The sequence below is a fragment of the Natator depressus genome, chromosome 3 (assembly GCF_965152275.1).
Source record: "Natator depressus isolate rNatDep1 chromosome 3, rNatDep2.hap1, whole genome shotgun sequence".
NCBI classification, from domain to species: domain Eukaryota; kingdom Metazoa; phylum Chordata; order Testudines; family Cheloniidae; genus Natator; species Natator depressus.
The window spans coordinates 1,082,406-1,106,262 of NC_134236.1; the positions used below are offsets into that span (position 1 = coordinate 1,082,406).

The 23,857-nt window shown below is 54.6% G+C and overlaps 1 protein-coding gene across 1 annotated transcript in view; it reads right to left on the bottom strand.

Moving 5' to 3' along the window:
- Window positions 1-11,823: 11,823 nt before the first annotated feature.
- Window positions 11,824-23,857, bottom strand: part of MPV17 (mitochondrial inner membrane protein MPV17) — a 49,508-nt gene continuing 37,474 nt past the window's right edge. The window contains exons 4-8 of the mRNA XM_074947266.1: window positions 21,299-21,391; window positions 20,457-20,552; window positions 17,792-17,824; window positions 17,285-17,337; window positions 11,824-11,956 (exon numbers count right to left, since the gene is read on the bottom strand). Of these exons, the coding sequence (XP_074803367.1) occupies window positions 11,887-11,956; window positions 17,285-17,337; window positions 17,792-17,824; window positions 20,457-20,552; window positions 21,299-21,391 (345 nt within the window). The 3' untranslated portion in view covers window positions 11,824-11,886. The remainder of the gene's footprint in view (window positions 11,957-17,284; window positions 17,338-17,791; window positions 17,825-20,456; window positions 20,553-21,298; window positions 21,392-23,857) is intronic.

Sequence of the window (23,857 nt, forward strand, 5' to 3'; positions counted from 1 at the left end):
TTACTATTAAGGCACACCCAACCAGCCAGACAGAGAGGACTTTGGTTTTACCCCACTGGGTAACCAGAAGTCATACAAGCAATTCCCTTAGACACCCATCCTCTCAGCCAGACATTCACCTCCAGGATGCATCTGTCTCTGCTGTGGCCCCTATCCTTGACTGGAAGGATCGAAGATCACAGAGAACACCACCTGCGCTCCCAACTCCCGCACCCTTACTCCCAGAGCCCTGCAGTCCCTTTTGATCCGCTGGGGGTCAGACCTCACAGTATCATTAATGCCCACATGGATGAGTAGCAGGGTTAGTAGTCAGAAGGCTGGATGATCCTTGACAATCCCTCCGTAACATCTCGGTTACGGGGCCCTGGCAGGCAGCATACCTCCCGGGATGCCATGTCAGGGCAACAGATGAGTACCTCCATCCCCCTCAGAAGAGAGTCACCAACCACCACTACCCTACGTTTCCTCCTGGGAGTGGCAGCTGTGATCCTCCCAGACTTGGGGGTACATGGCTTCTCCTCCTCCTCCTCCTCCTCCTCCTCCTGCTCTGGGGGTGATTCCTCATCGCTCGTTGCCAGGGCAGCATAACAGTTCTCCCTCACCATGGGGGGTGGGTTGGGAGTAGGGGGGGAGCACGGGGAAGGGGTTGGAATGGGGGCTGGGAAGAGGTGGGGCAGGGACGGGGCCTCATGAAAGGGGTGGAGTGGGGGCAGGGCCAGGGCAGCGGGGGGGGTCAGTGATGTGGCCCTCAGGCCAATGTACTAGTCCTCATGTGGCCCTCGTGGTCATTTGAGTTTGAGACCCCTGCTCTAGAATGCAGAGGGACATGTGTCCTACAGAGAAGCCCAAAGGAGGGTAGTGGAATCTAGAAACTTCCCTGGGCTCTGTAGCCAGAGGCAGACCCAATTCCAAGAGGGAGGAGGGTGAACCAGTGAACGGACTAATCCGGCTGTTAGCTGTGAGCTCATGGCTGAGTAGGGGCTAGACCCCACTCTAAAGAGCACAGAGATGTGTGCCTTAGAGGGGGGCCCAGAGAAGGAAGTTAGCAAGGGATGTGAGAAAGTACTGGAATGTCTCCTCACTGATTACATGGGAGGGTTTACCCAGGAGAAATTTGCTGGATTGGCACCCATGCTCCCAGGCACCCTACCGGTGGCTCAGGTCTTCAGAGGGAATTGTGTAACTGACCTCCTGGAGGGGAGCCGTCACACAACAGACCTCTCAGGGACAGAGAGAAGAGTCTCAGAGAGTACCCCAATCCAGTTCCCACTTTTGCAAAATGTTGTTCCTGATGCATTTGTGAAAACTAACTCTGTCTCTTTAAGGCAGGATGAGGGTCTTTCTAAGAAATGGTGTGTCAGTGAAAATGCTAATGACCCACCTGACAAAGGGGAGGAGGCAGCCATTTCCCGGGCAAGTAAACTCCTCCCAACAGCTAAGCATAGGTTAGCTGAGTAATGGGAGTGAGAAACACAAAGACACACTGGGCGGGGGGATTCTTCTCATGGGCTTAGCCCTGGAGATGAAATGCAACTCCACAGGGGGAGGGCCAGTAACATGCAAGGTCTCCTTACACCCTTTCCTCACCAACGCCCCAAAGATATGCAAGAATTAAGAACCTGTACTAAAGGGAAGAGAAAACCTGTATCTGAACACATACAATGGTACAGGAAGAGGTTGGAAAATGTAATGAATGCTGAACAAACTGGACTGTCTAAACAGAAGCCATGGTATGATCATCAGACTTGGAAGTGCTGCCCTGTCATGAATTTACTGGTAATTTTATGCCTCTTCATTCATGGGGGGGAGTAGCACTGTATGTAAGGGAGCAGTATGACTGCTCAGAGCTCCGGTACGAAACTGCAGAAAAACCTGAGTGTCTCTGGATTAAGTTTAGAAGTGTGAGTAACAAGAGTGATGTAGTGGTGGGAGTCTGCTATAGATCACCGGACCAGGGGGATGAGGTGGACGAGGCTTTCTTCCGGCAACTCGCAGAAGCTACTAGATCGCACGCCCTGGTTCTCATGGGAGACTTCAATCACCCTGATATCTGCTGGGAGAGCAGTACAGCGGTGCACAGACAATCCAGGAAGTTTTGGAAAGTGTAGGGGACAATTTCCTGGTGCAAGTGCTAGACGAGCCAACTAGGGGGGGAGCTTTTCTTGACCTGCTGCTCACAAACAGGGAAGAATTAGTGGGGGAAGCAAAAGTGGATGGGAATCTGGGAGGCAGTGACCATGAGATGGTCAAGTTCAGGATCCTGACACAGGGAAGAAAGGTAAGCAGCAGGATACGGACCCTGGACTTCAGGAAAGCAGACTTCGACTCCCTCAGGGAGCGGATGGGTAGGATGCCCTGGGGGACTAACATGAAGGCGAAAGGAGTCCAGGAGAGCTGGCTGTATTTCAAGGAATCCCTGTTGAGGTTACAGGGACAAACCATCCCGATGAGTCGAAAGAATAGTAAATATGGCAGGCGACCAGCTTGGCTTAATGGTGAAATCCTAGCGGATATTAAACATAAAAAAGAAGCTTACAAGAAGTGGAAGGTTGGACATATGACCAGGGAAGAGTATAAAAATATTGCTCGGGCATGTAGGAATGAAATCAGGAGGGCCAAATCGCACCTGGAGCTGCAGCTAGCAAGAGATGTCAAGAGTAACAAGAAGGGTTTCTTCAGGTATGTTGGCAACAAGAAGAAAGCCAAGGAAAGTGTGGGCCCCTTACTGAATGAGGGAGGCAACCTAGTGACAGAGGATGTGGAAAAAGCTAACGTGCTCAATGCTTTTTTTGCCTCTGTCTTCACTAACAAGGACAGCTCCCAGACTGCTGCGCTGGGCATCGCAACATGGGGAGTAGATGGCCAGCCCTCTGTGGAGAAAGAGGTGGTTAGGGACTATTTAGAAAAGCTGGACGTGCACAAGTCCATGGGGCCGGACGAGTTGCATCCGAGAGTGCTAAAGGAATTGGCGGATGTGATTGCAGAGCCATTGGCCATTATCTTTGAAAACTCGTGGCGAACGGGGGAAGTCCCAGATGACTGGAAAAAGGCTAATGTAGTGCCAATCTTTAAAAAAGGGAAGAAGGAGGATCCTGGGAACTACAGGCCAGTCAGCCTCACCTCAGTCCCCAGAAAAATCATGGAGCAGGTCCTCAAGGAATCAATCCTGAAGCACTTACACGAGAGGAAAGTGATCAGGAACAGTCAGCATGGATTCACCAAGGGAAGGTCATGCCTGACTAATCTAATCACCTTTTATGATGAGATTATTGATTCTGTGGATGAAAGGAAAGCAGTGGATGTATTGTTTCTTGACTTTAGCAAAGCTTTTGACACGGTCTCCCACAGTATTCTTGTCAGCAAGTTAAAGAAGTATGGGCTGGATGAATGCACTATAAGGTGGGTAGAAAGTTGGCTAGATTGTCGGGCTCAAGGGGTAGTGATCAATGGCTCCATGTCTAGTTGGCAGCCGGTGTCAAGTGGAGTGCCCCAGGGGTCGGTCCTGGGGCCGGTTTTGTTCAATATCTTCATAAATGATCTGGAGGATGGTGTGGATTGCACTCTCAGCAAATTTGCGGATGATACTAAACTGGGAGGAGTGGTAGATACGCTGGAGGGCAGAGATAGGATACAGAGGGACCTAGACAAATTGGAGGATTGGGCCAAAAGAAACCTGATGAGGTTCAATAAGGATAAGTGCAGGGTCCTGCACTTAGGACGGAAGAACCCAATGCACAGCTACAGACTAGGGACCGAATGGCTAGGCAGCAGTTCTGCGGAAAAGGACCTAGAGGTTACAGTGGACGAGAAGCTGGATATGAGTCAGCAGTGTGCCCTTGTAGCCAAGAAGGCCAATGGCATTTTGGGATGTATAAGTAGGGGCATAGCGAGCAGATCGAGGGACGTGATTGTTCCCCTCTATTCGACATTGGTGAGGCCTCATCTGGAGTACTGTGTCCAGTTTTGGGCCCCACACTACAAGAAGGATGTGGATAAATTGGAGAGAGTCCAGCGAAGGGCAACAAAAATGATTAGGGGTCTGGAACACATGACTTATGAGGAGAGGCTGAGGGAACTGGGATTGTTTAGTCTGCGGAAGAGAAGAATGAGGGGGGATTTGATAGCTGCTTTCAACTACCTGAGAGGTGGTTCCAGAGAGGATGGTTCTAGACTATTCTCAGTGGTAGAAGAGGACAGGACAAGGAGTAATGGTCTCAAGTTGCAGTGGGGGAGGTTTAGGTTGGATATTAGGAAAAACTTTTTCACTAGGAGGGTGGTGAAACACTGGAATGCGTTACCTAGGGAGGTGGTAGAATCTCCTTCCTTGGAAGTTTTTAAGGTCAGGCTTGACAAAGCCCTGGCTGGGATGATTTGATTGGGGATTGGTCCTGCTTTGAGCAGGGGGTTGGACTAGATGACCTCCTGAGGTCCCTTCCAACCCTGATATTCTGTGATTCTATGATTCTATGATTCATTATCTATGGGTTGAGACAAAGAATTTGGTAAATCCTTTAAAAATGTGTAACATGCATGATTTTTGGAAGAAACTTTTGTACGGGCTAGGAGTGGTAAGAGGGACATCCTGTAAGAATACTGCTTCTCAGCTAGTACCTGTGAACAGGCTTAGAGCTTGGCACAGCAGAGAAAGCATAACAAATCTAGACTGCTGGGTTGAAGGGAAAATGGAGGCACACCGGCTCATGGCATTGGTGGCTAAATGCCAAGACACCTATGTTCTATAAGGTATTAATATCTACATTGTGTTAACAATGCTGTCCATTCAAAGGCTTTCAGGCAACTTGGAAAAAGAAACCCAGAACTTTGTAAAAACATCTGTGGGTAACACTACATTTTTTGGTAAAACTAAGGGCTTGTCTACACTACCCGACCACCAGACCAGAAGTTACTAGATCGCAGGCCCTGGTTCTCATGGGAGACTTCAATCACCCTGATATCTGCTGGGAGAGCAATACAGTGGTGCACAGACAATCCAGGAAGTTTTGGAAAGTGTAGGGGACAATTTCCTGGTGCAAGTGCTGGAAGAACCAACTAGGGGCAGAGCTCTTCTTGACCTGCTGCTCACAAACCGGGAAGAATTAGTAGGGGAAGCAAAAGTGGATGGGAACCTGGGAGGCAGTGACCATGAGATGGTCAAGTTCAGGATCCTGACACATGGAAGAAAGGAAAGCAGCAGAATACGGACCCTGGACTTCAGAAAAGCAGACTTTGACTCCCTCAGGGAACTGATGGGCAAGATCCCCTGGGAGAATAACATGAGGGGGAAAGGAGTCCAGGAGAGCTGGCTGTATTTTAAAGAATCCTTATTGACGTTACAGGGACAAACCATCCCGGTGAGTCGAAAGAATAGTAAATATGGCAGGCGACCAGCTTGGCTTCACAGTGAAATCCTTGCTGATCTTAAACACAAAAAAGAAGCTTACAAGAAGTGGAAGATTGGACAAATGACCAGGGAAGAGTATAAAAATATTGCTCGGGCATGCAGGAGTGAAATCAGGAAGGCCAAATCACACCTGGAGTTGCAGCTAGCAAGAGATGTTAAGAGTAACAAGAAGGGTTTCTTCAGGTATGTTAGCAACAAGAAGAAAGTCAAGGAGAGTGTGGGCCCCTTACTGAATGAGGGAGGCAAGCTAGTGACAGAGGATGTGGAAAAAGCTAATGTACTCAATGCTTTTTTTGCCTTTGTCTTCAAGAACAAGGTGCGACGTTATTGACTTGAACTGGGATCGTATAGCACATGGTTGCAACCAAGGTCCTGTAGTGGCACCAAATCTTGTATAAAGGGGGGGGCAAATAAGGTGTCTCAGACAAGGTTATGGTTTGCTGGTTATTATTATGCTGTCTATATGTGTGTATCATTTTTGTATTTAAAGTTATAAGTATTGGCTCTGTACTGTCTGAAGTTCAAACTTGTGCTATGCTTCTGGGTGACACCCCAGACAAGTTGGTGTCAGCTCTGCCTAGCCTGCTTGATGGCCCATTAAGATATAGAGGGACCTAGACATATTAGAGGATTGGTCCAAAAGAAATCTGATGAAGTTCAACAAGGACAAGTGCAGAGTCCTGCACTTAGGACGGAAGAACCCCATGCACCGTTACAGACTAGGGACCGAATGGCTCAGCAGCAGTTCTGCAGAAAAGGACCTAGGGGTTACAGTGGATGAGAAGCTGGATATGAGTCAACAGTGTGCCCTTGTTGCCAAGAAAGCTAACAGCATTTTGGGATGTATAAGTAGGAGCATTGACAGCAGATCGAGGGACGTGATCATTCCCCTCTATTCGACATTGGTGAGGCCTCATCTGGAGTACTGTGTCCAGTTTTGGGCCCCACACTACAAGAAGGATGTGGAAAAATTGGGAAACATCCAGCGGAGGGCAACAAAAATGATCAGGGGGCTGGAACACATGACTTACGAGGAGAGGCTGAGGGAACTGGGATTGTTTAGTCTGCAGAAGAGAAGAATGAGGGGGGATTTGATAGCAGCCTTCAACTACCTGAAAGGGGGGTTCCAAAGAGGATGGATTTAGACCGTTCTCAGTGGTAGCAGGTGACAGAACAAGGAGTAATGGTCTCAAGCTGCAGTGGGGGAGGTTTAAGTTGGATATTAGGAAAAACTTTTTCACTAGGAGGATGGTGATGCACTGGAATGTGTTACCTAGGGAGGTGATAGAATCTCCTTCCTTTGAGGTTTTTAAGGTCAGGCTTGACAAAGCCCTGGCTGGGATGATTTAGTTGGGGATTGGTCCTGCTTTGAGCAGGAGGTTGGACTAGATGACCTCCTGAGGTCCCTTCCAACCCTGATATTCTATGAATCTATGAACTGAGAGCAGGGCTCTGTCCTGGGGAGCTGACAGTCTGGCTCGGGCCCATACAGGGCCCCTGGCTCTGCTCTGAGGAGCCCATAAGAATGGCCACACTTGGTCAGACCAAAGGTCCATCCACCCCAGTATCCTGTCTTCCGACAGTGGCCAGTGCCAGGTGCCCCAGAGGGAATGAACAGAACACACAATCACCAAGTGATCCATCCCCAGTCACCCATTCCCAGCTCCTAGCAAACAGAGGCTAGGGACACCATCCCTGCCCATCCTGGCTAATAGCCATTGATAGACCCATCCTCCATAAACTTATCTAGTTCTTTTTTGAACCCTGTTATAGTCTTGGCCTTCATAACATTCTCTGGCAGGAGTTCCACAGGTTGACTGTGCATTGTGAGAAGAAATACTTCCTTTTGTTTGTTTTAAAACTACTGCCTACTAATTTCATTTGGTGGCTCCTAGTTCTTGTGTTATGAGAAGGAGTAAATAACACTTCCTTATTTACTTTCTCCACACGTCATGATTTTATAGATCTCAATCATATCCCCACTTAGTTGTCCCTTTTCCAACCTGAACACTCCCAGACTTATTAATCTCTCCTATATGGAAGCCGTTCCATACACCTAATAATTTTTGTTACCCTTTTCTGTACCTTTTCCAAATTCAATATATCTTTTTTGAGATGGGACGACCACATCTGCATGCAGTATTCAAGGTGTGGGTATAGCATGGATTTATATAGAGGCAACATGATATTTTCTGTCTTATTATCTATCCCTTTCTTAATTATTCCCAACGTCCTGTTCGCTTTTTTGACTGCCGCTGCACATTGAGTGGATGTTTTCAGAGAACTATCCACTGTGACTCCAAGATCTCTTTCTTGAGTGGTAACAGCTAATTTAGACCCCATCACTGTATATATATAGCTGGGATTATGTTTTCCAATGTGCATTGCTTTGCATTGATAAACATTAAATTTCATCTGCCATTTTGCTGCCCAGTCATCCAGTTTTGTGAGTCCCTTTGTAGCTCTTCACAGTCTGCCTGGGACTTAACTATCTTGAGTAGTTTTGTATCATCTGCAAATTTTGCCACCTCACTGTTTACCCCTTTTCCAGATAGTTTATGAATATGTTAAATAGGACTGGGCCCAGAACAGATCCCTGGGGGACAGCACTATTTACCTCTCTCCAGTCTGAAAACTGACCATTTATTCCTACCCTTTGTGTCCTATCTTTTAACCACTTACCAATCCATGAGAGGACCTTCCTTCTTATCCCATGGCAGCTTACTTTGCTTAAGAGTCTTTGGTGAGGGACCTTGTCAAAGGCTTTCTGAAAATCTATGTACACTATATCCACTGGATCCCCCTCGTCCACATGCTTACTGACCCCTCATAATCTGGCTGCAGCCCATACAGAGCACACAGGGCCCCGGGCCCTGCCCTGAGGCCCTTGCAATGGGATACACTGGCTCCTGACTGTGTGGCGTTGCCCTGGGTGGGAGTAGCCTCTCGCTCCCTGCCCACATCTGGCTCCATGCCGCAGACCTACCTATCCCTGGCCACCCCCTCTAGGTCAGAGACTGCGCCCAGCCCTGCCTGCAGAGCCACCCGCGGGTGGGAAGGCCAGGGCCTGGATTCCCTCTGGGAAGCTGTGACCAAGTGGGAATTTTTCATAATGTTTTGTATGGCTATTGTGTGGGCCTCAGTTTCCCCTATGGTTGGTGGTGGGAAAAGGTGGGGAGATCCAGGTGTGACTGATGCCTAGCTGCCTGGGGTCCAGGCCCATGGACAGGCCCAGAAGACAATGGCCACTCATTGCCTGGACAGTTGGCACCCAACTAATGCCAGGGATGCCCCCCTCTGCAGGGCGCCAGCTGGGTGTGACCCACTGGACAATAACGAGCTAAGGAGGGGCCAGGTGACAGTGTTTGCCCAGGAACGAGGACAAAGGACCAAGGAGGGGCCAGGTGGGGTTGTTACCTGGGGGCTGCTGGAAGAAGAGGCTTCTGGGTACTGGGACTACGGAGGGGCCAGAGGGCTCTGGACTGATCCAGATGGACCAGGCGGTAACTTTCTGTTCTCCATGGTAACTAAGGACTTTCTACGCTATGGTCCAAACATCTAATAACCCTCCTGCTGTCACCCCACTGGCTGAGAGTCACTGCAGGGTGTGATGAAGTGGGAACGTTCTTAATGTTCTCTCTGAATAGTGTGTGGGTGCCTCAGTTTCCCCTATGCCTTTCTTAAGTATCCAGGTGGGGGGATCGGGGGTGAGATTGTGTCAGAGCCCTAGGGGGCCAGTGTGATGGTGTCTGCACAGAGAATGGCCGACACCCCGTCTCCTGGCCACTGATGGCCTGGGGCCCTCCCCGGCAAGGTGCCAACTGAAGGAGTTGGGGAACAAAGAGATCAGGTGGCCTCCTGGCCCAGGAAACAGACAAAGGAGAGGAGGGGCTAGAGAGTTTCAGTTTGGAGCTGGCTGGGGAAATGGAGGGAGGCCCAGATGGGGCTCTGGCCTCCCTGGCCCCCAAGACAGACCTGACTGTGGGGTCCTGTTCTCTGTACCTACAAGCTCTGTTTTAGACCATGTTCCTGTCGTCTAATAAACCTCTGTTTTACTGGCTGGCTGAGAGTCACGTCTGACTGTGGGGTTGGGGGGCAGGGCCCTCTGGCTTCCCCAGGATCCCACCTGGGTAGACTTGCTGTGGGAAGCGCACGGAGGGGCAGAGGATGCTGAATGCTCCGAGGTCAGACCCAGGAAGGTGGAAGCTGTGGAAGCTTCTTGCCCTGGAGACAGTCTGCTCCCAGAGAGGAGGCTCCCCCAGAGTCCTGGATGGCTTCAAATGGAGCAGTTCCAGAGCATCGCCTGGGGACTCCATGACACAGGGTACAGAATGTGGGGGTGCACTGCTCCTTCTGTGGGTACAAGTCTCCCTCGTGTCCAGCTCAGGTGGACTCGCTGCTGGGAGCTTGAGGCGTGACCCAGGGATGCTGAAGGCTCTGAGGTTTGGTCGTGGGAGGTGGGGAAGCCAAGGGGGCTCACCCCAGTGAGTGTGTGACCCTGACGGGGCTGACACACTAAAGGGGCCCTCCCAGGGACTAGGCCAGAGCCGTGCAAGAGCACCAGGCCTGGGGATCCGTGACAGACGTCCTTTGCCCCCGGGAGCTGGCAGGGCACGGAGGTAACATTCCTGCTGCAGTGTTGGCAGCAGCAGCGGGGCCCCGAGGGTTGGACCTGGCCACTTGCCCCACACTCACCATGCCACCCGTCAGGCCCACCTCCTGCCGGGATCCAGCTAATGCCACGTGCGAGCTGCCAGGCACCAGCTGCCCCAGCAGTGGCTCTGCAGACTCACCCACACACTCACATCCTGACGAGTTAATGCGCTCACTCTGCCCAGAGCGGAGAGGCCAGAGCGCAGCCTCTGCCCACGCGGGCACTGCCCAGGGCCGCTCCAGCTTAGCATCAGTAGCCCTGCTTCAGGGGAAAACTGAGGCACCCAGCAGAGATATGCTTTGCACGTCCCTGCCCAAGACCTTGTGCGCGGGGTGGGGGGAGGTGTAGCTCTCACACGGCACGGCTGGCCCCAGCGCAACCAGGCTGAGGGTAGCAGGGACTGGCACCCTCCTGCTGGCGCAAACGGCATGAGCATAGCTAGCAACGAGAGCAGAGACGTGGGGCTCCAGCCTGGGCTGGCAACCAGGTGTCTGCCAAGGCTGGTACAGCGACCCAGGCTGCAATGCGAGATCCCCAAGCCCGGAGGGACCCGTGTGGTCACCCGGGGTACGTCCACACAGAGTTCACAGCCCGGGTTCTGGCTGCAGGGCTTCTTCACTGCGGAAGAGATGTTCGGGCACGAGCTGGAGCTCGGGCTCGAGGACCCTATGAGGTGGGAGGGTCCCAGCACTTAGAGCCGAGGGGGCTGACTGGAAACCCCTTGGTGCAGCCCCTCGGGTCAGTGCTGCCCATGCGCGGGTGGCAGCGTGTGATGGGCCGGCCCAGGGGCATTGCCAGGTGGGCGCTCTGTGCTCTGGCCAAGGCCACAGCTGCCCCGTGAGGAGCAGGCTCTGCAGGAAGGCTGCATCCCATCGGCCCTGCCTGCGCTGTGGGTTATGACCATGGGGACCTGCCAGTGCCAAGCCTGGTTGCCGGGGAGCAGCTCCTGCCAGCTGCCCTCGGCTCCTGCGGACCCCATCCCAGCCCCTGGAACAAGGTTCCCCCCGGGAGGCCCCAGCCCCGTCCCCAACAGCAGGGCCACGGCAAGGCCAGTCACTGAGTTTATTTCTCCGGTTCCTTCCCAGCGTGCCTGGGCTCCATAGGCGGTGGCTCAGAAAGGCCCGTGCGGGCAGGGGCTTTCCAACCAGGGGTGCGGCTCAGTCTCCCCCCAGCGCCAGGAGTAGCCATGGGGCATGGCTCAATCACCTCCCAGCACCGCAGGCATCCATGGGCACGGCTTGGTCTATCCCAGGGCCAGTGACCACCATGGGGAGTGGCTCAGTCACCCTGTGGACAGCCATGGGGCAGGAATCAATCTCCCCCTGTGCTGGGGACAGCCATGGGGCATGGCTCAGACCCCCCAGCACCACGTCAGTGGTTCCCTTGCTGAGGCTGCCCAGGGGGGCCAGTTTGATGGTTGCTGTGTGATGTGGCCCCCTGGAGCTCCCCCAAAAGCCACTGCTGAGCAGTCACAGAGGAGGGTGCAACATGGGGGGGGGCCTGCAGCTGGGTAGGGGGAACGGGTCCGGCCCCATGGCCATTTGCTATGGCAGTCGCAGTGGAGGGTGTGGCATGGGGGGCCCTGCGGCTGGGTAGGGGGAATGGGAAGGGGGTCCGGCCCCATGGCCATTCCCTATGGCAGTCGCAGAGGAGGGTGCAACATGGGGGGGGCCCTGCGGCTGGGTGGGGGGAACGGGGAGGGGGAACGGCCCCACGGCCATTCGCTATGGCAGTCGCAGTGGAGGGTGTGGCGCGGGGGGGGCAGGCTGGGTGGAGGGCTCGGGGAGACCGGGCTGGGTGGGGGGCTGGGAGGGGCGCCAGCCCCATGGCCTCACAGCTGGTTCGCCTTCCAGGACAGGTAGGAATTCCAGACGACAGCCACCACCTGCACGACAGCCAGCCTGGGACAGAGGCGGGAGCCGGGTCAGCGACGGGCTAGGCCTGACGCGCACATGGCACAGTGGCCAGGCGAGGCTCTGCCCCTTGCTGGGCAGCCCCCATGCCTCAGGCCAGGCTGCCTTGCAGCTCCCATTAGCCGGGGCGGAGCTGGGCCCTGTGTCCGGGGCTGGCTGGAGGCTCCTGGCCAGGCCCCTTCCTCCCTGGGCAGCGGCTGTGGCCCCAGCAGGGGAAACCCCAAGCTGCACGCCCCACTCGGTGTCCCAGCCCCTGCTGTGCCCCAGCACACAGCCTCCCTGGGCTGGGACAGGGGCAGCCAGGGATATTGGGGCAGTTGGGAGGGATGGCACAGGTGTGGGGGGAAGGTGGGGACGGGGAACCAGAGCAGGTGGGGCAGGCGGTAGGATGACCAGATGCCCTGATTTTATAGGGACAGTCCCGATATTCTGGGCTTTTTCTGATATAGGCGCCTATTGCTCCCCAGCCCCTGTCCCGATTTTTCACACTTCCTATCTACAAAAAGAACAGGAGGACTCGTGGCACCTTAGAGACTAACACATTGATTAGAGCATAAGCTTTTGTGAGCTAGAGCTCACTGCATCGGATGCATTCAGTGGAAAATACAGTGGGGAGATTTATATACACAGAAAACATGAAACAATGGGTGTTACCATACACACTGTAACGAGAGTGATCACTTAAGGTGAGCTATTACCAGCAGGAGAGCGGGGGGGAACCTTTTGTAGTGATAATCAAGGTGGGCCATTTCCAGCAGTTGACAAGAACGTCTGAGGAACAGTGGGGGGTGGGGGAATAAACATGGGGAAATAGTTTTACTTTGTGTAATGACCCATCCACTCCCAGTCTCTATTCAAGCCTAAGTTAATGGTATCCAGTTTGCAAATTAATTCCAATTCAGCAGTCTCTCCTTGGAGTCTGTTTCTGAAGTTTTTTTGTTGAAGAATTGCCACTTTTAGGTCTGTAATCGAGTAACCAGAGAGATTCAAGTGTTCTCCGACTGGTTTTTGAATGTTATAATTCTTGACGTCTGATTTGTGTCCATTGATTCTTTTGCGTAGAGACTGTCCGGTTTGGCCAATGTACATGGCAGAGGGGCATTGCTGGCCCATAATGGCATCTATCACATTGGTAGATGTGCAGGGGAACGAGACCCTGATAGGGTGTCTGATGTCCCTTGAATAGATATGCGGACAGAGTTGGCACAGGGACTTGTTGCAGGGTTTGGTTCCTGGGTTAGTGGTTCTGTTGTGTGGTGTGTGGTTGCCGGTGAGTATTTGCTTCAGGTTGGGGGGCTGTCTGTAGGCAAGGACTGGCCTGTCTCCCAAGATCTGTGAGAGTGATGGGTCGTCCTTCAGGATAGGTTGTAGATCCTTGAGGATGCGTTGGAGGGGTTTTAGTTGGGGCTGAAGGTGACGGCTAGTGGCGTTCTGTTATTTTCTTTGTTAGGCCTGTCCTGTAGTAGGTGACTTCTGGGTACTCTTCTGGCTCTGTCAATCTGTTTCCTCACTTCAGCAGGTGGGTATTGTAGTTGTAAGAATGCTTGATAGAGATCTTGTAGGTGTTTGCCTCTGTCTGAGGGGTTGGAGCAAATGCGGTTGTATCGTAGAGCTTGGCTGTAGACAATGGATCGTGCGGTGTGGTCTGGGTGAAAGCTGGAGGCATGTAGGTGGGAATAGCGGTCAGTAGGTTTCCGGTATAGGGTGGTGTTTATGTGACCATCGCTTATTAGCACCGTAGTGTCCAGGAAGTGGATCTCTTGTGTGGACTGGTTCAGGCTGAGGTTGATGGTGGGATGGAAATTGTTGAAATCATGGTGGAATTCCTCAAGGGCTTCTTTTCCATGGGTCCAGATGATGAAGATGTGCAAGTAGAGTAGGAGCGTTAGGGGACAGGAGCCGAGGAAGCGTTGTTCTAAGTCAGTCATAAAAATGTTGGCATACTGTGGGGCCATGCGGGTACCCATAGCAGTGCCGCTGATTTGAAGGTATACATTGTCCCCAAATGTGAAATAGAATCATAGAATATCAGGGTTGGAAGGGACTTCAGGAGGTCATCTAGTCCAACCCCCTGCTCAAAGCAGGACCAATCCCCAACTAAATCATCCCAGCCAGGGCTTTGTCAAGCCTGACCTTAAAAACCTCAAAGGAAGGAGATTCCACCACCTCCCTAGGGAACACATTCCAGTGCTTCACCATCCTCCTAGTGAAAAAGTTTTTCCTAATATCCAACCTAAACCTCCCCCACTGCATCTTGAGACCATTACTCCTCGTTCTGTCATCTGCTACCACTGAGAACAGTCGAGATCCATCCTCTTTGGAATCCCCTTTCAGGTAGTTGAAAGCAGCTATCAAATCCCCCTTCACTATTCTCTTCTGTAGACTAAATAATCCCAGTTTCCTCAGCCTCTCCTCGTAAGTCATGTGTTCCAGTCCCCTAATCATTTTTGCTGCCCTCCGCTGGACTCTTTCCAATTTTTCCACATCCTTCTTGTAGTGTGGGGCCCAAAACTGGACACAGTACTCCAGATGAGGCCTCACCAATGTCGAATAGAGGGGAATGATCACGTCCCTCGATCTGCTGACAATGCCCCTACTTATACACCCCAAAATGCTATTGGCCTTCTTGGCAACAAGGGCACACTGTTGACTCATACCCAGCTTCTCGTTCACTGTGACCCCTAGGTCCTTTTCTGCAGAACTGCTGCCTAGCCATTCGGTCCCTAGTCTGTAGCGGTGCCTGGGATTCTTCCGTCCTAAGTGCAGGACTCTGCACTTGTCCTTGTTGAACCTCATCAGATTTCTTTTGGCTCAATCCTCTAATTTGTCTAGGTCCCTCTGTATCCTATCCCTACCCTCCAGTGTATCTACCTTTCCTCCCAGTTTAGTGTCATCTGCAAACTTGCTGAGGGTGCAATCCACGCCATCCTCCAGATCACTTATGAAGATTTTGAACAAAACCGGCCCGAGGACCAACCCTTGGGGCACTCCACTTGATACCGGCTGCCAACTAGACATGGAGCCATTGATCACTACCCATTGAGCCCGACAATCTAGCCAACTTTCTATCCACCTTATAGTCCATTCATCCAGCCCATACTTCTTTAACTTGCTGGCAAGAATACTGTGGGAGACCGTGTCAAAAGCTTTGCTAAAGTCAAGGAATAACACTTCCACTACTTTCCTCTCATCCACAGAGCCAGTTATCTCATCATAGAAGGCAATTAGATTAGTCAGGCATGATTTGCCCTTGGTGAATCCATGCTGACTGTTCCTGATCACTTTCCTCTCCTCTAAGTGCTTCAGAATTGATTCCTTGAGGACCTGCTCCATGATTTTTCCAGGGACTGAGGTGAGGCTGACTGGTCTGTAGTTCCCAGGATCCTCCTTCTTCCCTTTTTTAAAGATGGCCACTACATTAGCCTTTTTCCAGTCGTCCGGGACTTCCCCCGATCGCCATGAGTTTTCAAAGATAATGGCCAATGGCTCTGCAATCACATCCGCCAACTCCTTTAGCACCCTCGGATGCAGCGCATCCAGCCCCATGGACTTGTGCTCGTCCAGCTTTTCTAAATAGTCCCGAACCACTTCTTCATTCACAGAGGGCTGGTCACCTCCTCCCCGTGCTGTGCTGCCCAGCGCAGCAGTCTGGGAGCTGATCTTGTTCGTGAAGACAGAGGCAAAAAAAGCATTGAGCACATTAGCTTTTTCCACATCCTCTGTCACGAGGTTGCCTCCCTCATTCAGTAAGGGGCCCACACTTTCCTTAACTTTCTTCTTGTTGCTAACATACCTGAAGAAACCCTTCTTGTTACTCTTAACATCTCTTGCTAGCTGCAACTCCAGGTGTGATTTGGCCTTCCTGATTTCACTCCTGCAAGCCCGAGCAATATTTTTATACTCTTCCCTGGTCATTTGTCCAATCTTCCACTTCTTGTAAGCTTCTTTTTTGTATTTAAGAGCAGCAAGGATTTCACTGTTAAGCCAAGCTGGTCGCCTGCCATATTTACTATTCTTTCTACACATCGGGATGGTTTGTCCCTGTAACCTCAATAAGGATTCTTTAAAATACAGCGAGCTCTCCTGGACTCCTTTCCCCCTCATGTTATTCTCCCAGGGGATCCTGCCCATCAGTTCTCTGAGGGAGTCAAAGTCTGCTTTTCTGAAAGTGGTGTTGGAGAGCTGTGTAGCAGCCTCTTGTTCGTATTCTGACCTATTCATGATGACGACAGCACCTTCTTTGTCAGCCTTTTCGATTATGATGTCAGAGTTGTTTCTGAGGCTGTGGGTGGCATTGTGTTCTGCACAGCTGAAGTTATGGGGCAAGTGATGCTGCTTTTCCACAATTTCAGCCCGTGCGTGTCTGCGGAAGCACTCTATATAGAAGTCCACTCTGTTGTTTCTACCTTCAGGAGGAGTCCACCGAGAATCCTTCTTTTTGCAGTCTTACTTGCGGTACATTGATGACATCTTCATCATCTGGACCCATGGAAAAGAAGCCCTTGAGGAATTCCACCATGATTTCAACAATCTCCATCCCACCATCAACCTCAGCCTGAACCAGTCCACACTAGAGATCCACTTCCTGGACACTATGGTTCTAATAAGCGATGGTCACATAAACACCACCCTATACCGGAAACCTACTGACCGCTATTCCTACCTACATGCCTCCAGCTTTCACCCAGACCACACCACACGATCCACTGTCTACAGCCAAGCTCTACGATACAACCGCATTTGCTCCAACCCTTCAGACAGAGACAGACACCTACAAGGTCTCTATCAAGCATTCTTACAACTACAATACCCACCTGCGGAAGTGAAGAAACAGATTGACAGAGCCAGAAGAGTACCCAGAAGTCACCTACTACAGGACAGGCCCAACAAAGAAAGTAACAGAACGCCACTATTCATCACCTTCAGCCCCCAACTAAAACCCCTCCAACGCATTATTAAGGATCTACAACCTATAGTGAAGGACGACCCATCACTCTCACAGACCTTGGGAGACAGGCCAGTCCTTACTTACAGTCAGTTTCCATGCATCCGATGAAGTGAGCTGTAGCTCATGAAAGCTCATGCTCAAATAAATTTGTTAGTCTCTAAGGTGCCACAAGTCCTCCTTTTCTTTTTGCAAATACAGACTAACATGGCTGCTACTCTGAAACACTTCCTATCTGGTCACCCAACAGGAGGGGAGGAGCAGGGCAGGGGTGGGGCAGGGATGTTGGGGCAGATGGGAGCCATGGCACAGGCAGAGGGCAGGGTAGGGGGGCACTGGGGCACCCAAGAGGGCGGGGGGCAGGGACTGACCTGTGGTTCAGGGGGATGAAGTAGAAGTTGGCAATCTGCACTGCTGGCCAGAGCTGAAAGAGAGAAGACAGGGCAGAGTGAGGGCCCCTTAGGCACATGCTGATGGGGACCCTACAGCCCTGCCTCAGCCCCTCCCTCCAGCCCCCGGCACTGGGGGCACCCACAGGGGTTGGGACACTTGGCTAACTAAAATTCACCCAAGTTCCTGGTGGGTCAATAGATAATAGGGGGAGGGGGAGCCCTGGGCAGCCCCAGTCCCCCCTTGCCCCACGTGGGGCAGGAACGCTGGCTGGCCAGTTGGCAAGGCCCTGGTGCAGGGCACGGCCATGCAGACAGTGGGGTGGGGCCCCCACAGGAGATGCTCTGCCAGCTCATTAGCAAAGTGTGGGTGCGGGGCAGAGGGAAAGCCCCAGCCTGCAGGGCCGGACCTGGAGCACGTCTCTAGGTCAGGGACTTTGAGCACCTTGGGGAACCGGCTCGTGACGCTGGTGCAGCACCCGCACTTACGTAATAGTTGGCGAGCAGGGCATCCAGGTAATCCTGCAGGGAGTGAACAAGGCCAGTTATTCACAGGGTGCCCCCAGCCAGACATCAGGGGACATGGGCTGGGCACACCCCACTGCCTGGCCTGGGCACACAGGCTGCGCATGCCCCATTCTCCTGCCTGGGCATGCGGGGTGGGCACGCCCCACTCCCCCGGCCTGGGCACGCGGGCTGGGCACGCCCCACTCCCCCGGCCTGGGCACGCGGGCTGGGCACGCCCCACTGCCCCGGCCTGGGCACGCGGGCTGGGCACGCCCCACTCCCCCGGCCTGGGCACGCGGGCTGGGCACGCCCCACTCCCCCGGCCTGGGCACGCGGGCTGGGCACACCCCACTGCCCTGGCCTGGGCACGCAGGCTGGGCACGCCCCACTGCCTGGCCTGGGCACACAGGCTGGGCACGCCCCACTCCCCTGGCCTGGGCACACAGGCTGGGCACACCCCACTGCCCTGGGTTGGGCACACAGGCTGGGCACGGCCCACTCCCCTGGCCTGGGCACGTAGGCTGGGTACGCCCCACTGCCCTAGTCTGGGCACACGGGCTGGGCACTCCCCTGGCCTGGGCATGCAGGCTGGGCACGCCCCACTCCCCTGGCCTGGGCACGGGGGCTGAGCACGCCCTACTCTCCTGCCTGGGCACACCGGCTGGGCACACCCCACTGCCCTGGGCTGGGCACGAGGACTGGGCACGCCCCACTGCCCTGGCCTGGGCACGCGGGCTGAGCACGCCCCACTCTCCTGCCTGGGCACGCGGGCTGGGCACGCCCCACTGCCCTGGCCTGGTACCCGTGCGCTCCCAGGCGACCTTTGGCGCGGGCTCAAGGAGAAGCGATGGCTGTGGAGTGCAAAGCTGCTGATGTCACCCTGGCAGGGGGAGGTTCCCCTGTCACTTTTCTGGCTGGGCTTGGAGTGTATTTTTGTCAGGCTATTTATATCCCGGCGTGCGGGCACAGATCAGCCTCCTGCCCCTCGCTGGGCCACACCAGGCTCTGGAGCGGATCCCCCAGGGTGTGTGGGAGGCCGTGTGCCATGCCAGGAACCTGCCCAGTGCTAGGCAGCATTGGGCTGTGCCCCTGCCAGGCCAGCAGCCAAGGCCAGTGCCCGCAGGGAGCTCTTCTGCCCTGGGCAGGGATGCCCAGCAGGGAGCAGTTACGGTCGTGCCAGCCAGGGGGCCCGCAAGCTCCCTGACACACACCAGAAAGCTTGCCCTGGCCCAGGGCTACCAAAGGCCGGACCTTCACATGGGCCCGACGTGGCTGGAGTTCCCGCCAAGCCGGGGTGCTGGGCGGCACAGCCAGGCGGCCAGTGAGGGGCCAGGGCAGGGTAAGCCCTGGGGCAAGGAAGGCCATTTAGGGATGGATCCTCCTGGCCAAGCCCCCTCTGCACCCAGGCGTGCTCACAGCACTGGGCACCGGGCATGCGGCTGCTGAGGGAATGTGCCAGCCAGCAGGAGCAGGGGCCGCGGGCTCAGAGCCCAGCCTGGGAGCGCTGGGAGGAGAGAGGGGAGAGGGGTCCCTCGGTCCCCCCCACACGGAGCTTGGCTCCCTCCAGGCCTCTTTCAGCAACCCCGCCATTGTTGCAGAGGAGGGATGGGGCTCTGCGCCTGGGACCCGGGGCAAGCAGCAGGCACGTGGCCTGGTGCCCCCCGGGCAGCGGCATGGAGCAGCAAGAAGCATTTGCTTCTGAAGGAGGAAGCAGCCCGGGCAGAGTCTCCACGTGCCCTCAGGGCTCCCTGCAGAGGGGCTGGCAGCCCCGCTGGGCCCCATATGCTGGGCAGAGGGGTCCCAGCGGCCCCGCTTGGCTCAGCCAAGAGCCGGAGCATGCTGCCAAGCGGGGGAGCAGCCCCTGCCCGGCGTGGCTGGCCCCGTTCCCGGCGGTGGTGACTCATGGCGGGGGCTGGGCTGCGCGCTGACTCACAGCCGGGGAGCGGCGCAGGGCACTGGGGAAGGGCTGGGGCACCGGCTCGCCGGGTGATTCACACTCGGCCCTTGCTGACTCAGCCGCTTGCGCTGGTCTGAGACCACGGTGTGGACAAGCCACCTGCTAATGGCTTTAGGGAGCTGCCAACGCAGACAGGTTCCCCCACCCCCGCCCCGCCAACAGACGGGGTCTCGGCACCCTCGTGCCACATGGGCCCTCCGGGCGTCTTGCCAGGAGCCGGAGCCCGAAGGAGGTGCCTGCATTGGGCCCCAGCACCAGGGAGACAGGGACACATCCATGTGGGCTGCCCCTCCCCAGCCCAGGCCCCCCCCGCCTCAGCTTCCCCCGCCCGAGCAGCTACCCCGTGACACCCGGCCCCCCAGTGAACCCCCCCGGCTCCTGCCGGGCGCCTCCAGTAACAGCCCCTCCCCCCCAGGAACTGCCTCGGGGCTCCCACCAGGGGGCTCCAGTAACGCCTGCTCCCCATGCTTCCCCGGCCCCCCAGCGAACCCCCCCTGGCTCCTGCCGGGCACCTCCAGTAACAGCCCCTCCCCCCTGCTCCCCCACCCCCCAGCGACTCCTCCGGGGCTCCTGCTAGCCAGCTCCCCCACAGTTTGGGACAGGAAGTGGCGCAAGGGCATTGGGGAGCAGAACACAGCACAAGCTGCGGTCCCCAGGGGCTGTATTGCCCCGGCACAGCTTGGGACTCACCCGTCGGACCTTGGCCCAGCTCTCCTCGGTGGACAGGCCGTTGAGTGCCCCGGCAATGGCCAAGAAACAGCCCAGGAAGCAAGGTGCAAACCCCCCCTGAAAGGGAGCCAGGAGTGAGTGTCCTGCAGCACCCCGCTCAGGCCAGCTCTCTGCACCCAGGCTGGGCCCACTCGATAACTTGGCCTTGCTGAAAACCCGTGGCTCAGCCTGGCCAGTCCCTGGACATCGGCCGGGGGCTCTGGCCTGAGTTCTGAGGGGGCAGGAGGTGAGGGGCTGCACCTCTTTGCCCAAATGCAGCTCCTTGGAGGGCTCCAGCCCAGCCTGCCCCCATCTCTGCGGCAGAACCGCCCCGGGAGACCCCAGCCCCAGCATGCAATGCAGGAGGGCTGCTCCGAACATGGAACAATGCATGCTGGGACCCATTGTTCATGGCGCAGCCAAGGGGAAGGTGTGCCCGCGGCCTGTTCCCACGGCAACGGCCAGGGCTCTTGGGGGTGTACGGCCTGGGAAACACCTTCCTTCGGCTGGCACCAGGCGGGGGCAGGAGAGCCTGCGGGGGATCTGGGGGCGGGAAGCCCCAGGCAGCGCTGGAGCGCAGCCAGGCCCCAGCCCAGGAAATGCATGTGTAAATGCACCCGGCTGCGAGGGCACAGATGTACCCCTCTCCCCATGGGGACCCATCTGCTGCAGCCCCATCCCTCACCCCACCTCCTGGGCACCCACCTCTCGCAGCCCCACCCCCCATTCCCTCTCGGACACTCAACCTCATGTGCCCCCCAGGTACATCCTCTCCGCACACCCAGTCCCCAAAGTCCTTGCCCAGAAACGCTTCCTTCACAGACCTGATCCAGCACCATCTTCTTCAATGCCACCATCCTGGTGTTTCCCGGGATAAGCCGGTCCAGGAGCTGGTACCAGCCTCCCACCACAGGGCCCTGCAGGAGAAAGGGGGTCTGGCACTCTGTACCTCAAAGCAGCACCCTGGAACCCCCATATTCACCCTTGTCATATAATTATATTTTATACAAAGCAGGCCATGTAAGATATCATAGGAAAGATCACGATCTGCTGAAACCCACTGTTCTGTCCAAATACAGATATCGTTCATGTGTAAGAAGTTATGAGATATGCTTATTGTTGTTACTGAAATATGCTGTAAGTTTGCTAGAGACAACACATCCCCACTCAGGAGGATGTTAAACACCCATTAATCAGCAGGGGAATTGTAGACAAGGGATTTACAATGCTGTAAGATGGCTGCCCAAGCATCACCCAACAGGGGATTGCTCAGCTCCGTGACTCAGCAAAGACCACCAGGACATGTCTGGGCTAAAGTTTTCCAGGCACATGGACTGAGGGTATAAAATAAGGGACAGTGGGATCGTGCCTTGGCCTTTCTCCTCCCCCGCCTACACTGGAAGCAACAAGAATGCTGAGAAGACAAAGACTTCAACTGAGGAGACTGGTCCCAGGCTTAAGGGGAAGGCTGTGTATCAAGAACTGTAACATCCAGTGAAGTGAGAAAACTAATTTAGACTGTGTGCTCACCTTTTCTTTTCTCTGGTAACTCTCTCTGACCTTTGGTGCCAACCACTTATAATCACTTAACATCCGCCTGTAGTTAATAAACCTGTTTTAGATTTTACCTTAAACAGTGTGTGTTGCTTGAAGTGTTTAGGAAACCTCAGCTCAGGTTACAAAGGCTAGTGTGTGTCCTCTCCACTTCAAGGTATGGGTGGACCAGATAATGCACTTACACTCATCAGGCTTCTGACCAGGGCAGGATGGTACAGCTCTGAGGTACAAGGCTGGGAGCTGGTGGGGATTCGGCAGGTGCCTTTCTCTGTGTGATTCATGAGTGGCTCTGGGACCATTCATGCAATCTAGCTGGGAGTGGGGCTCCACATGTGGCTGTGCTGAGTAATCACAGTGCCTGGAGGGGGTTGCTGCTTGTCACTAGCAAAGCCTTGTGAGGGACAGCCCAGGCTGGAAAGTTAAGCAGGCAAAGAGCTACTCCAGTCCCAGGATCCCATCACGGGCTCAGCCCAGGAGGGGCCTGCTGTGGTCCCTGGAGCGCCGCCTCCTGGGCTCAGATGGGATTGCAGAGAGCATGGGTTCAAGACTATTGCTTGTGTTCTGCATCCGCCGTGCCCCACACACAGCCAGATGGATGGGCCTTCCCTACACATGCTCCCTACAGTGCGGGGGGAGGGGAAGCTGTCCTGTGCCAGTGCCCCCTGATGGGCATCACAGAGCTCCCAACAGCCAGAAAATGCCTCCCCTGAACCTGCAGGAGGGTCAAGCCACTCTGCCCTGGTGCAGAGGGGAAACCGAAGCACAGGGAATGGAGGAGGCTGTGCATGGCTACACTGCAAGCAAGTGGCTGGGAATGGAGCCCTCGTCTCTCTGAGCACAAGGCCGAGAGCCAACGTGGGAGAGGGCCTGGCGGGCGATGAGAACTCAGGCAGTGATCTGGAGGTGAGAGTGACTGGCCGGTATGGAGGGTCTGCATCCAGACCCTGGGGCTCAGTGTAGGTCCATAGCCTGGCAGGAGATCCACAGGAGAGCCAGCAAAGTCTTATTCATCTGCGGGTGCTGAGGACACAACGACCCCCATGATGGCAAAAGTGGATGGGAACCTGGGAGGCAGTGACCATGAGATGGTCGAGTTCAGGATCCTGACACAAGGAAGAAAGGAAAGCAGCAGAATACAGACCCTGGACTTCAGAAAAGAAGACTTTGACTCCCTCAGGGAACTGAGGGGCAAGATCCCCTGGGAGAATAACATGAGGGGGAAAGGAGTCCAGGAGAGCTGGCTGTACATCTGGAGTACTGTGTCCAGTTTTGGGCCCCACACTACAAGAAGGATGTGGATAAATTGGAGAGAGTCCAGCGAAGGGCAACAAAAATGATTAGGGGTCTAGAGCACATGACTTATGAGGAGAGGCTGAGGGAGCTGGGATTGTTTAGTCTGCAGAAGAGAAGAATGAGGGGGGATTTGATAGCTGCTTTCAACTACCTGAAAGGGGGTTCCAAAGAGGATGGCTCTAGACTGTTCTCAATGGTAGCAGATGACAGAACGAGGAGTAATGGTCTCAAGTTGCAATGGGGGAGGTTTAGATTGGATATTAGGAAAAACTTTTTCACTAAGAGGGTGGTGAAACACTGGAATGCGTTACCTAGGGAGGTGGTAGAATCTCCTTCCTTAGAGGTTTTTAAGGTCAGGCTTGACAAAGCCCTGGCTGGGATGATTTAACTGGGAATTGGTCCTGCTTCGAGCAGGGGGTTGGACTAGATGACCTTCTGGGGTCCCTTCCAACCCTGATATTCTATGATTCTATTTTAAAGAATCCTTATTGAGGTTACAGGGACAAATCGTCCCGATGTGTAGAAAGAATAGT